This window comes from Larus michahellis, chromosome 7 (assembly GCF_964199755.1).
Source record: "Larus michahellis chromosome 7, bLarMic1.1, whole genome shotgun sequence".
NCBI classification, from domain to species: Eukaryota; Metazoa; Chordata; class Aves; order Charadriiformes; family Laridae; genus Larus; species Larus michahellis.
Genome location: NC_133902.1, coordinates 58,079,486 through 58,093,736, shown reverse-complemented (window position 1 = coordinate 58,093,736; position 14,251 = coordinate 58,079,486). Strand labels below are relative to the sequence as shown.

The following is a 14,251-nucleotide window of genomic DNA, read 5'->3' as shown; positions in this document are numbered from 1 at the left end:
CCCTGACGCAATAAAATTTGACCAGAAATAGTTAAAAATAACAAAAAAAATCATAGCATAAGACTAATAAAATAACATTTCACAGATACGGTAAGAAATAAAGGGTCTGTCCTTTTATGCTTCTTCAGGAGTATAGACAGCTCACACAAAACACTGCTGTGATCTAACATACACCATTCCGACAGAACTACAATGAGGATGTACGTTTAGCATCCTGGACAGAGCAATAATTGTGAGCTGAGCAGGAGAATTTAAAGAGAAGTAATAATAATTGCATTAAAAAGAAGTTGGGCAGGTCTCAGTGCAGTTGTGTGAGGAGATCTCCCAACATTTTAGCAAAAGTTTTCATCAAAAACTTACTATTTAAATTAAAATTTCAGAGTGATTTTTATTGCTTGTGTAATTACAACTCCTCCTTCACCCAGGCAGCAGGTGAAACACAGGCAGCTCGAGTTTCAGCTCCTACTTACTCTAAGTTTGATTGTACCATATCATGGTTGAAGTTTCATAAAGTAGCAAAAAAGAAAACATTAAGAATCAGTCAACCACTTTCTCATCTGTTTCTCTCTTTTCTGTGTTACTTTAAAATCCACTCCCACCTTTCCACATTCACACTCACAGCAATATTTATATTTTTCTGAACCCCCTTTTTCTCCTCCATCTCCAAACCTAGTTTTTTCAATAACACTTCCAAATCTGCTCCTCGCCATTTCAGTCTAGGTAAAATTCAATCTCTGTCAACTTTTGTCAGAACTTTTGTGCGTGCACCAAATGCAACAGGTAGTATCGCAGCAAAAGGTGTATTTGGATATTTTTTGTTAAAGTGAATAGCAGAAACAACAGGAGGAAATTTTATGCAGGAAAAAAGAGAATACGTTTCCATTAGTATGATGAGAAAGACATGGGAAAGCTAAAGCAATACAGTATTTACCAAAGCAAGAAGGTAGAGACATGGAAGAGAAAGAAGTTATCTAGTGCAGAATAAAAAATAAAATAAAATTTAAAAAAACCCCACACCACCACCAAAAAACCCCATACCCAAAACTCCACCCCACCACGAAGATTTGAGTTACAAGCTGAGGTTCTGCCAAGCTCACTGCTTGGATCAAAGACGTCTTACAGTATAAATTGGGAAACTGGCCAAAGATTCCTGCCCTTTTCATCACTGTAACACTAGTAGCCTGCACGCAACACAATGTCAACACATTTGGCACAGCCTGAATATTCTCTTTTTAAGTTGAGGAAGATTTGTTTGCTTTGCCATCATTGGAACTCAACCCAAGTCACCACTTCACTGGGACAACTCGCAAGAGTCTGCTAACTGCTCTGCAGTCTTTGCCTGCCATTTGACCAGTGAATTGCGCTGAGTTCTTGACTTGTAGCACAAAGAAGAATGTACATACATAATTTCAGTTTTACATAATTTTAAAATATCTATACTATATGTGACAATACATATTTTGATGTTTTATATAGCAATACTTAATAATGCCATATATTAAATTCAGGAGTTGTCAAAGCTGAAAATCAATAAATGTTTCTGTATGCAGTGAAGCAGTAAAAAAAGTACAGCTCTATTAATTTTAGAGCGTTATAATTGTGCATCATTACATCGTTCATCTAAGTAACTCAAAGCCCTCTGTGCACACGAAGAATCAATACATCACCAGGAAGCTACAACCACCCACACTTTACAGCCAGAACACTTACTTGTAACGGCTACATGACGATTAGCTTTCCCTTCATCAATGACATCCAAAACTTCTTCAGGACTAGATACAAATCTTTCTGTACAACCCTAGAAATACGCAAGTCGAACATAGAAAAGTTTAGGAAGTGTCCTAGTACTCCAAATGCCATCAGGAAGAATATTTAGCACTAATGAACAAAATAATTAGAAGAGCCATCAGCAGCCAACATGATCATTAGCGAGGCAATGGACCAAAACATGCCTTTATATGACTTTCAGGAGGACTCCACAGGATAACTTAAGGGACAATTTTCTTTCACAAGATTAAAGACTCGGTCAGATCCAAACATGCAGTAGAAAAGAGTTTCTACATGTAGAACACATGGAATGATATGGCATATATTCCTGTTACTAATTTGGGTTAAATTGCATATCCAAATTAGTTTTTCTCTCTCAAACTACAAGACAAGATGCATAGCCCTTATTCTCTGCCTTAATGCAATATTACTGAAGGAATTATTTTATCAAAATTTTTTGTCCTCCCCAGGATGAGAATAAACAGAATAATATTATATGTATTTTATTAAGGCACACATATGTTCATAAAAAGTATATTCCGTTTAAGTGAGGGCCCAGGATGTCATAAAAAAAAATCCTAACCCAACACATCTGTTGTAAAATATTGCAAGATTACAGCATCTATGCAACGAAATCTTAGCGAACAAAATTCTTCAAGATGTTCTCTTTCATATCTGACATGAATGAGAATATGAATACAAAAAATTTAACACCATACTAACAAAATGTAAATGTTTAAAGTCAGGAAAATAAAGCAAACATGGTTCAAGCCCATTAATATTTCAGGAACCAATACTACTTGAACATTCAAGACTCCAAACACAAGTTGAATTATTTCAGCAAACACACTGTGATACAAATGGAAATGTGTAAATAAATGCATATGTGAGAAAGAACGAAAAACTGAGCATCAAATTTTCCTTATACCTTAACATATGGGACTCTGTTTTTATCTTCATGTACAGCGAGGTTTGTCTTTGACACTACAAAAAAAGATGTAGATCATTAGGAATATTCCACAGGTAATAATGTGTCAACTATAGGCATGAGAGACAAATACTGTGAATGTACTAAATTTGTAAATGAGAATTGTAGTCACTTCCCATTCCTTATGAACTGCCAGTATTTCTGCTATATAAAATTTGTTTCTTGTTCTGTCAGTCTTGTACCTGTTTCTTTAAAGTTAACTTTAGGGCACAAAAGCTTTCGTTTACTGCTTGTATTAATAAAATAAACACAGAACGAGTCGGATTTTGCCAAGGCAGCAAGAATTTCAAAATAGACAGAAGAACTCACTGGAATTCTGAAAAGCTCAGATACACGTTCCTGGTTTTGTGTTACCATTAGCATACATTTCTCTGTCTTCAGACTGATTCAACACACGCATTTCACACTTTCATTAACATACAGCACGCATATACAGGCACAAATTGTAAAAGAGATAGATCCCTCCAAACCAACTCTACCTAACAGAAGCAAAGCGAGGAATAAGTTGAACCGAATGTATTCTAAATTTAATAAAATTTAACAAGCTGTTGCTTGTCCTCACTGTCCCTTGCCAGCGCTTTCACAGTCCCACAAACCGAATACTATAGAAATTTTTTAATTACAGGTTTTTTTCTTTAAGAATATACATTGCCAACGCGGCTCAGACCTGCCTTGAAGTCTGTAAAATTCTCTGTACTCATTGATTTGTAATAAAGCTATGTAGCACTGCAGAGGTAGGTGCGCAAGAGTCAGAGATCAGATGACTTCAACTGCAAAATTCTCTTTCACAAACCCAGTCATACAGCTTACACTTAAATCACTCTCAAAGAAAGTAACTGTTTCCCCTTAAGCGTTGGTTCAAAGCACTATACCCAGCCAAAACATACTTAGTCCCCTAAGAAATGCAGAACTTACCATCGAGTAGGTCCCTTATTTTGTCCAAATATATCTCAAAGTAGGAAACCTAATTAAGAAATCATAAACATCACAGGTTTAAACTTTGGCAATTTAAAAATCGCAATACCTATATTTCTGTATCTGTCAAAACAAAAAGCACCAAACTAGAAATAAACCCCACCTCCCACAGAGTTTGAATTACATCTTTCATGTGAACGTACTTGTATTTGGAATGATTTACAAGTCATTGATCTTTCTCCATTTATCAATGATTCATCAGGAAAGTATACAAAAAAACTTCAGACAAATCTTTTCTTCTTTTCTTTTTTTTTTTTTTTATATAGGCAAAATTGACAAAAATATTGAACAGAATCAAATCAATTAAGCTACTATCATATTAGTACAGCTGCATCATGAGAAGGGTCAGGTTTGACAGCTGTAAGAGATGTATTGATATTCACAGCACAAAAGCAGACGGCACCTTCAGTGGTTTGACATACAACTTACATAATGTAAGCAATAGATGTTAAATCAAACTTTTAAATGAAGCATATGTAAAAGTTCTGTCTTGAATCAAGCCCCAAAGAAGAAACTGAACATGAGCTGTTCTGTAACAGAGAGACAATTGTCCGCAAAAAAAAAAATACAACCCAAACACAATCAAGGAGAGGGAGAATGAATGAATGACTCTCAATAAAAGGGTATTCAACTCACAGAAGCAAACAGAAATGTGTTAGGGGCGTGGTGCTTGACCGTACCCTAAATAAGCTTTATCCAGGGATTACTTAGATAGAATACTAGATGGGTAAATTCTAGGTATCAGTAAACTCTAGCTATTTAGTAAAGTATTGTGTTGTCTCATGTGAAAAATAAATTATGTCTAGTTTTTTGTCTTCCTATGCGACAACAGATATATTTTGGTTTTGTGCATTTACTTCACCCATGTCCCATTTAAATCCATCCTCTGGACCAGCTCATTTCAACAGTCCAGTTCACCCAGCCTTAACTCGCGTGCTTCACATTATCCTATTAACACACTGCTGAGGACCAACAGACACAGGAGGTACCCAGTTTCCCCCCTATTCTAAATGGGTCTCTAATAAAAAGGGAGAGAAAGAAATTATATTAATTTTCAACGTTGGCTCAGTTATTAAAAGAGTCTGACAGTTTGGTTAAATTCTTGCTCCCAATGACAGAACATGCATTTCTCTCACTGACAGCTCCTTGTATAATCACTCACTCATTCGTAGCTATTTAGGCAGCTTTTCTGTTAAGATATTCATAAACGTCAACTATGATAGGGAACCACTGAAACAATTCAGCGCCGGCAGAACATGTTTTATAAAGTGATAATCTTCTGCCAGGACAGGAATTTACTACGTCTTGTACAAGGGGGTCCCCATCTGTGCTATCGAAGTGAATCCAAGTGCTATCAGTAGAATAGCAATAGCCACAGGACAGCTTTACGGATGATGAAAAGAAATCAGTGTCGCTCCTATGGAAGCTATTTCTAGGAAAATTCTGAGGCATCTCTTCTTAAGGAGCTCAATATTTTACAATCTAGATTCTATTAAAATATTTAGATGGTTTATTTGTACTTCGTAAGGCTGCTTCTTCTGTCTGTACTTCATGAGCACCCCCCCCCCATGAATGGGCACTGATATAGATATAGATAAATATATATATACACGCACACATATACCCCCAGAAGTGCTTCAAGGGCTTTAATGCAAGCAGCACTAAAAGGCCACTCATCTCTAAGCTTTAGGCCCAAGAGGGACAGAGGAGGAGAGCTCCATTCTCAGAGAGCATCACCTGGTCACCGCAGGAGAAGGAACAGTGTTTTCACACTCTGCCTGCGCTCAGGTACTTAACTTTACTGACGCCATCCAGGTATATTTTGTGTGTTTTGGGGGAAGGATGATACAGAGGAGTACTTAATTTTTCCTGCAACCCTCTGGGTAATTTTACTGATGTCTGCTCAGAAGGAAGCTGTATCCTGACCCCAACTCTGCCAGACGGACCAATGCCCCCCCATGGCTGAGAGCTCCCCAGGAGACTGGATGAACAGTAGGAATTAAAGGTCACCCAAAAAATTTGAGCAATCATACGGTTGGGATCGAGATAGTGACACAGAAAAACATAGCAGCTGTTCAAATCAAGACTTAGACCACCATTCTTAAGGAACCCATACATAAACTTTTGAGCTAAAAATTACTTCTAAGCATCCTTCCGTAAATTGCCTGAAGCCATCTTTCCTCCATTTCAATGGAGGACTGTGTATATCCTTGAGAAAGGAACAACGTGTCAGAATTCTCACAAATGTCATGCAAATCAATGGTATTTATGGTCACAACTTGTGGGGCTGAGGTACAGTCTTTGGAGAAGCTGCAGTGAAATAAGTGTGTTATTTCTTACCAAGTTGGTTAGCCTACCAACTGCGGTGAGAGACAAGGCAATCAAAGGACTAACAAACCTGAACCAAAAACACACTCCAAAAAAATTTCTATCAAAGGGTATTAACTGTATGGGATTATTCCTAGTAAATGTCCTGGGCAGAATAATGGGGGGTTGTTTTGAGTTAAAAAAGGGAGAATGGAAAACTTCTGCAGCATAATGTTATAGCGTGAATGCAGATTTCCCGTCCAGCTTGACTTTCTTCCATCCGACCCATTACATAATGCATCATTCTGCATTTACCTTTATATGAAACTCCAGGTTTTCATCCATGGAATAGATGTGATCAAAGATGTCATGTGCAATTCTTGGAATGATTCCCATGAGCTGAGGGTCGTGCAGCTTCCCCTGTGGACACAAAACCAAACCGTAACTCGGAAAGCCTTGCTCAGGCACATGAGAGGAGGAAGCCTTGTGCAAACACACCTTCCTCCAGTGGACCCCTATGAACATGTCTGCTGCTTTGGGGAGGATTTGCTTGATATAAGTGCACCAAAAAGGTGGCAGAACGACTCAACGTGCTAGCACTCTTCACCTGACAGAGCACCTATTTGTTTTGTCAGCTCCTGCCATTTGCCAAGCGTGCTGCCCTGCCGCTATCTACACTGTCACTCTCCCATTGAAGATAGAGGAATAAACAGTTCTCCCAGTTAAATCAGATATTTGGAAACATGTCACAAGCAAGAAGTATTAAAGCATTTTGTTTCTCTTTCACCACTATGCTAGAAAAGCTAAAGGGAAATCTGGGTTGCGGGGATTTGGGGATTAGAGTAATATATTCTGATTTGAGCTCGCTGGGCCTGTTGCCAGAGAACTGTGCCTTACAAACACGACTGTTCTCCATGTTAATATGCACAACTACCTTCCTCTATTCTTTCAAGAACTGAGTATTAAATAAAAACAACAATTTCCCTGGCTGCATGGCTCCTTTTAGTTGTATTACTCTTTTTGAAAAAGGCAGACACATACAGGAAAGCTAACACTTGAAAACTGAATAGAAATATTAACTTGAAATAAAAACCTTTTCTGACTACAGCACACACTGTATTGTTATTTCCAAATGTTTTATCAAACTGCTTAAACATGCAGTAACAAGTCAATAGTTGGAAGACTCCATCAGAACACAGAGTCTAGAAACTCTAATATACCTTTTGAATATATCTTTGTCCAAGTAATACTGCCCGTATCAGCACAACAAAGCATCTTACTCCAAAGAGTGGCAGGGAATTATTTTTATTTTTTTTAAATATAGTGGGTAGCCATACAATTCCAAATCATGGGAATTCAGATTTGATCTGTGTCCTGCTTTGAGATGGAACAAAAAAAAAAAAACAATTTTCCTTTTCAGTAATTTTACTTTTCAGTCAAGTCTGTTCTAAGTGACTGCACTCTCTGAAATCAACGGCATGTTTTTCAGACAGTTCCTGCCTCTAGCAGAGATAAGGCCTGACGTTTATAGCGAATACCAAGGAACGGTATGCAGAGAGGCTCTTGCCTACACTTATTACTAAAACAGCCAAGGTCAGCTCACTTTTATTTGCCACGTTGGAGGGTCGGAAGTGGAAGAATGTAGAGGGGTCACACATGCGGGGAGAAGCAGACAGGGCAGATGACCCAAAACTGACCAACAGGGTATTGCATCCCATCGGCATCATGGTTGGTATAAAGCTGAGGGCTCAAATGGGTCAGCCCCCTCTTCTTCAATGGCCAGCGTCTCTGTTCTTCTCGTTTTAAGTTGCCAGCACTTAGCTCCATCACACAGCGCTGTTACTGAGCAGAGACTGCAATACAATTTTCCCACTCTCCGTCCCTTCCTCCTGAAGAAGTCCTTGAAAAGCTCACTGAAACCAGCAGACTACCCTTTATTACTGCACAGAGAGTTTTCCCACAGAGGGAAAAGGAGTTTTTCTAGAGTAAACAGAGATTTGCAGGTATTTCTTCAGCACACATTAGTGCAACCAAGGGTATGTCTAGGCTATGTAGCCCTGCAGGAGGCATGATTCCTAAGGCAGCAGAGGCAGCTACAGGAGAAATGCTAGAGCTGTGCACCAGGATCACTGCACTACGTAAACCCTTCCCCTAATAATCGCTTGGGCTCTGGATAAGTGACAACTTATAAAAGTATTTAATTAAACATTCTAGCTTCAACAAGCCCCCTAATAATTATGTTTTCCTTTACATAGCTTTCTCTAGCTCAGAAGAGAAAGCAATCTGTAAAACATGATTAAGTGTGCATGTAACTCAACCATTGCATCTACAACTTCTTGGGCTTGGGTTTTCTATTTAAGTCAGTAGAAACTTCAGTGAAGCGAGACCCCATTCAACGCTTTCCAAAGAAAGAGTTAAGATCTTTAAAACACTGTAACACCAGCACTCTGTGACATATTGATAAAAAATATATCATTTTTACTTTGTTATCCATGGATTTTTATTAAAACGAGATGACTGAAGCAGGTCCCACTCTCATTTATGGAGACCATAAACTGGGAGGGAAGACAAAGGTAAAGGTAGGCTATTCACTGGAAAGCTGAAACAAAATATATTTAAAAGAAAAAAAAAACCACAACACTTTCATGGATTTAGCTGTAACCTCAGAAAGAGTTTGGAGAAATGGGCTGCTGCTGCCATGCTGACATTGCAGTTAGTGAACTCCCCCAAAGCACCAGGACAGAGAGTTCTCTGCTCATTAAAGCCTCTCATTTTAATAAGAACACTAATTTCCACATTTAAACATAGCGGGCAGGCAGTAGTTAGTGAAGTGTAACATTTGAGGCAGTGCTGTTTTATTTCCGGATGTTGACATAATAACTACAACCGATAGGGACTTAGCATTGAAAACTACTATAAGGTCAAAGCTGAGCAATTCAATCTTATGGGCAGAAATACGTAATTTTTAAGACAGTTTTGGTTATATCCTGCTATACAGGTTGGCAAATGTTTTATCTAGCACAGAAGACAGACCTATGTATGTCAGAAAGCTATCCTGGCTATATTATACTACCGTGTCCTGTTTAAGCTTACCACTAACACTACGAAGCATTTCACATTTCACAGAAAATCCTCCATAACAGCTTTACCAAGAGGATTTACTATTGCTTCAACTACAGACTATTTTTTTCTTCCACAACATACTTTAGCAACTTTACAAGAGGATGTTCAGTTAAAAGGGGGATTAAAACTGAATATAGACCTGATTCCACTTTAAAATGACAGCTTTTTTTTTATTAAATAAGTAAAACAGCCATTTTTCTACAGTCATTTTCTTTATCACAGCTTGTAATTCTGAATATAAATTGGCTTTAAGAGATCTTTCCCCATGCCATGTGGAAGCACCAGCTCAAGCCCTGCAGACATTTTGATTTAATTACATTCAGAGCTGGTGGATTACTCAGCCATTGTGCCATCTGTGAGGGCTGAGCTAGCGATTTCCCCCCATCCTCACAAGGACAGACTTAATTAGACATGAGGCATCAGTTATTGCATCCTCCAGGAAAGGAGCAACTGTGGCAATCGAACGGCAATTTCACCAGGGCCTGTTGGCTCGAGAGAATATTGCTTTCCACCTCCTTTAACCTTCAGGTTAGGTAGGTCACCCGTGTTAATCGTATAGCAAAAACCATCTGATGCTGTTAAACAAATGAAAGCTCATTTTTTCCTTTCATTTAGCAAAACTTCGCTGTAGCCCTCCTGTATTAAAGTTCACAGTTGAACTGAAATGCTCCAAGACATCCAGCTTGTACAGCATTGTGATGGAACAGTCCTATGCGAGGATTAAATGCTTGAATGATCCGCCTTTTTTAGCAAGAGACTAAAATATCTAAATATCTTCTAACTGAACCATTTAAAAAAAAAAACACCACAGGAAAATACCCTACACTCTCACACTTCACATAGCAGATATATAAAAAGACTAAGGACCTCAGCCACTGGAATTTGGTATAATTTGGTATTCTTCTCCTCCAAAGCAACAATTCTCAAATTCATCCATCTGTGCTGCAGCATGCGAGAGTGGTATTCCCAGAAGGGGAGTGAAAATGAGAAAACCAATAACCCAGGCATGAATTTTCGTAATCCTGCATGCCAGGGAACTCTACAGACCCTTATTACTGTTTTCATTTGTGGATTAACACATCTCACTCAAAACCTTTAAAATATACGCATACCTAAACTGTTATGACAAATACAGAGAAGCTATACTTGGTATTTTTGACTCAGTATTTGTTAGTTTAGGTAGGTATGTATAGACATCTCTTGAAAAGAACTCTACACTGAAAGAAATACTACAGCTTAAAAGGCAGTAGAAGCTAAACATACCCAGATTGCTTTTTATATGTCACTCACAGCTGAGTGCTCCAGATAGCGGGCTTGTTCAGGTAATTGGTACATATAATTCTACTGCTGCTACCAAACTCATTTAATTTTGCCACTGTACCTCCATAGTATGCGTTTTTCCTGATGATGTCTGTCCATAAGCAAAGATTGTGCCATTGTACCCTTCAAGGACATCTGCAAGAAGAAGGAAAACAATTAAAAATCATATTGACGGTTTAGCTGGATTATCAGCATTTTATAAGTCTTCTACAATGTTGAAGCTCAATTAGAAAATAGTTTGCACAATAAAGAATGGGAAAAATGTAACAAAGCTAACCATCTCTAGGGAAAAAAAAATCATAACCAAATGTAACTCAGAGAATTACAGAATTATTGACTTCTCTTTCACTTTCCTGGAAAAATCATCTCTGGACACTAGATACTATCCAATATATCTCTGTAACATGGAAATGCATTTTAAACCATTATATAACAGAGAGAAAATTAAACAAATTCATACTTTTTCTACTACTATAACACCCTCAAGATTTCATGGCCTCATTAATTTCCAAGCTCGTCTGCAAAGCAGGAGAGCAAAGCAAGAAGAAAGTCAGACAAAGAGGAATTGGCTTTATTGAAAATATACTTCACTCAAGGCAGAATAATTTTATATTGCATTAAGATATAAAAATACCCATTTTTAACTTTGCAGTGGTTAATGTCTATAGTAGCTTTCAGAAATACAGGAGTGTTGTAAACCAGCTGGTTCTTACGCACAGTCCCACGTCCATTCATTGCCATTGAAAGGATTACAGTTGGACTTGCTCCAGGCAAGTGAATTTAAAGTCTTAAGGAGGGCCACCTATTTATGCAGCTTTCATGTAAAAAAATAGAATAATACTTATTATAGTTGCTAATAAAGAACAAAGGAAACCTTCAATCCAAAACCTGGTGGTGATAACCCTGTGCTGCCCCCCATCAGCCTCCTCCGAGAGACCCCCAGCGCCCCGAGGGCGGTGGGAAGGACGCTGCCAGGTGCTCCGCTTAGGGACACCCACCTTCCCCTCGCCACCGTGCTCGATGCTCTTGTGGGAGCCAGTGGCATCATACTTGGCACCGGAGCTCTGCCATGGGCCTCTGGAGCAGAAACACCAAACACAGAGGGAAGCCAACAGCGCAGAAGAAAAGCAAAAGGAAAGCTGGACTCTTGCAGCTTGCAGAGGGGACTAGAGAGCAGCCACCATCTGGCAGGGCAGAAAGTTTCCTGTCCATGGCCACTTCCAAACGCATCTCCTGCTGTTAGAGTTGGCCTTTCTGCTTCTGAAATATGTTACATTTCCCACCCTCTACCGCTATACTAATAGAGACTACCCGGAGAAAAGAGTATATGCTGTGCGTGTATTTACAGTAAATATATACACATGACTATATTATATATTATTACATATAATGTCATATATATTACATTTACACATACAGTCTCCTTATTTGTATCTCCATATGTATGTATGTAGATGGTCCAGATAGGAAGGATAATTAAATAAGATACATTAGAAAAAGACAAAAAGAATGGAGAAAGAACAAGCATGAAAAAATTCATAGAAAAAACACACAAAGGTGATTTTAAAAGAAACTAAATGGATTTTAAAAAAGGAAAGGGCAAGAGATCTTTTTCAAAGGCAACTGCTACACAGACCCGCATTTCCTGTACAGCAACAGTGAGTAAGGATGAAATTGGAATGAAGCCATTTAAAAATATATAGTCTAATTAAACACAGAGCATAACTGTTTAAGTTGTGGCAGAACTATTTTGGGGAACTGAAGAGGACAGACATGCCAGGGGTTGCATAGACCTCCACAGAGTATCGCTGGGTAAATTTTTCAAATCTTGAACTCTAGAAGAAAGACAAAGCTAGAGACTATAATTACTGTCATTCTGGTATTAACATTTTGTATGAATTTAGCATCCTCATCTGTTTATAAAAATAGAGACACTGCTTATTCTTGCTTTAAGGAGACAAAGTTTAAAATAAAGAAGTATAAATAATAATTGCAAAGATAAAAACACAGATGTGCAGCCATAGATGCAGTGCTATCTTGAGTTCATGCCTTTGACCCATAATTTCACCAACAGGCTTCAAAGTAGCACCAAGTTTCATGTTACTGGTATTTCAAAACATTCATTCACCAGTTCTTTTCTGAAGGAAACATTCATTTTCAGTTCAGTACAGGATGAACTTGAGTGGGAGGGAAGGGTTACTCCATTGGTAGCTTGAAGAGCTGGCGAGCCTCCCTGGTAGCCCTCTGGCTCCACCACCTTCAAAGCCCATTCACTTGAACTTCTGGGGGTGCAAATTTAACAGCATTTTTTTACAAGGAAACCCCAATGTATACTGAGCATTGCCTTTGGAAGTCATTAAAGTATGAACAAAAGAAAATTAGCTGCTTAGCAATTTCCTGAAGATTGTTGATGATTAAAACTTTAACACGAATTCTGCTAGGAGCTCCACTCAACTCACGCTGATGGGTCTAACTTGGGCGAACCAGCAGAAACACGGAGCGCAGGACCAAGGAGGTAGAGACAGAGGCGCAGCCGTGGATCTGCAGCATGAGACCAGTGGCAATAGCTCACAGGAGATAGGACTGTTATCTTGTTTTTAATACAAAAATATTGTTTCCTTTTTAAAATCTAATCAGATTAATACTAAATTTCAATATAGCCTATAAGAAAGGGAACGTTTAATGCAACTCTATTTGAAATATTTTAAATAAAAAGCTTACTTGACACTTTTCTTACTAAACATAGACACATCTAAGCAGAACAGGGAGGGAGTGTATTTAACTTTTGAGACTAGATCCAGTTGCAAGTACTCCGTATCTGTTGTATGTAGAAGGTTCCATCTTTGTTAGACAGCAAAGAAAGAAAGTATTCGCATTTTGACTTTTTTATTCTAAACTAAAATCTAGCTAGAAGTTGGAAGGTTTGTTTTTTTCTTTAGATGAAAGCAAATCACGTTTGGAAGGTGCACAGAACCAGAATTTCAAAGGTGCTTAGGCATCAAAAAATATAAATAGTTGTCCTAGGAGGAAGTCAGAAATCCTCAAGCAAACATGTGCAACTCCTTTTTGTTTCTAAAATATCACCTAGCATCCAAATACCTTTTAAATTCTACCACAGGACAGTTAGGCACAATCTACTTCACTACTACTATTTCAAATTTTTGCCAAACTTGGTTCACGTTTTAAAAAAATAGGTTGAATTAAAAAAAAAAAAAAAGGCTTATTATCTCCAGGTGAATGCAATGTACAATGTCAGCTTTATACTGGTACACAGCCTAGGGGGGAAATAACCTGATTAATCTACTGTTATGTAAGAAAATTACTCAGAATTTGCATCAAGGTATACTAAGATACATCACTGTTTGAGGAAGCACAGATAAGCAATTTACCTTCCCAATTAGCAAAAAATACCTTATTCTATATAAAAAAAACCCCACAGTCCTTTGCGTCACCTGCAATTAAAAAAAGTCAGTGGTCTCTGTGGTAGAAGAGGTTATTTTAATTAGAAGACTTTCCACCTTAAAATAAAATAAACCATCTGTCAACTGGATAAAGAGAGAAGGCAGATGCTGACAGAAACAGCCTGCACAAAACTTAAGAGCAAAGGAGAGGGGGGAAATAACAGATGAACAAAGTGACCGAACAAAGATCAATTGGGATTTTTACGTAACTCATACCAAACAAAATAAGAACAAGTGCTTTTTTTAATTCCTGGTCCAACTCTCTCTACAATGACTTTCAGTTTGATTTGCTCTCCCCACAAAAGCCAGC

At 38.1% G+C, this 14,251-nt stretch overlaps 1 protein-coding gene across 4 annotated transcripts in view; it reads right to left on the bottom strand.

Moving 5' to 3' along the window:
* Positions 1-14,251, bottom strand: part of KIF5C (kinesin family member 5C) — an 85,413-nt gene that overhangs the window by 42,691 nt on the left and 28,471 nt on the right. For all 4 annotated transcript variants that reach the window (XR_012588228.1, XR_012588227.1, XM_074593915.1 and 1 more), the window contains exons 3-7: positions 10,542-10,615; positions 6,353-6,457; positions 3,671-3,719; positions 2,696-2,751; positions 1,711-1,798 (exon numbers count right to left, since the gene is read on the bottom strand). Coding sequence is in view for 2 of the 4 variants with exons in the window: in XM_074593915.1 (XP_074450016.1) it covers positions 1,711-1,798; positions 2,696-2,751; positions 3,671-3,719; positions 6,353-6,457; positions 10,542-10,615 (372 nt within the window). In the remaining 2 variants the exon portion in view is untranslated. The remainder of the gene's footprint in view (positions 1-1,710; positions 1,799-2,695; positions 2,752-3,670; positions 3,720-6,352; positions 6,458-10,541; positions 10,616-14,251) is intronic.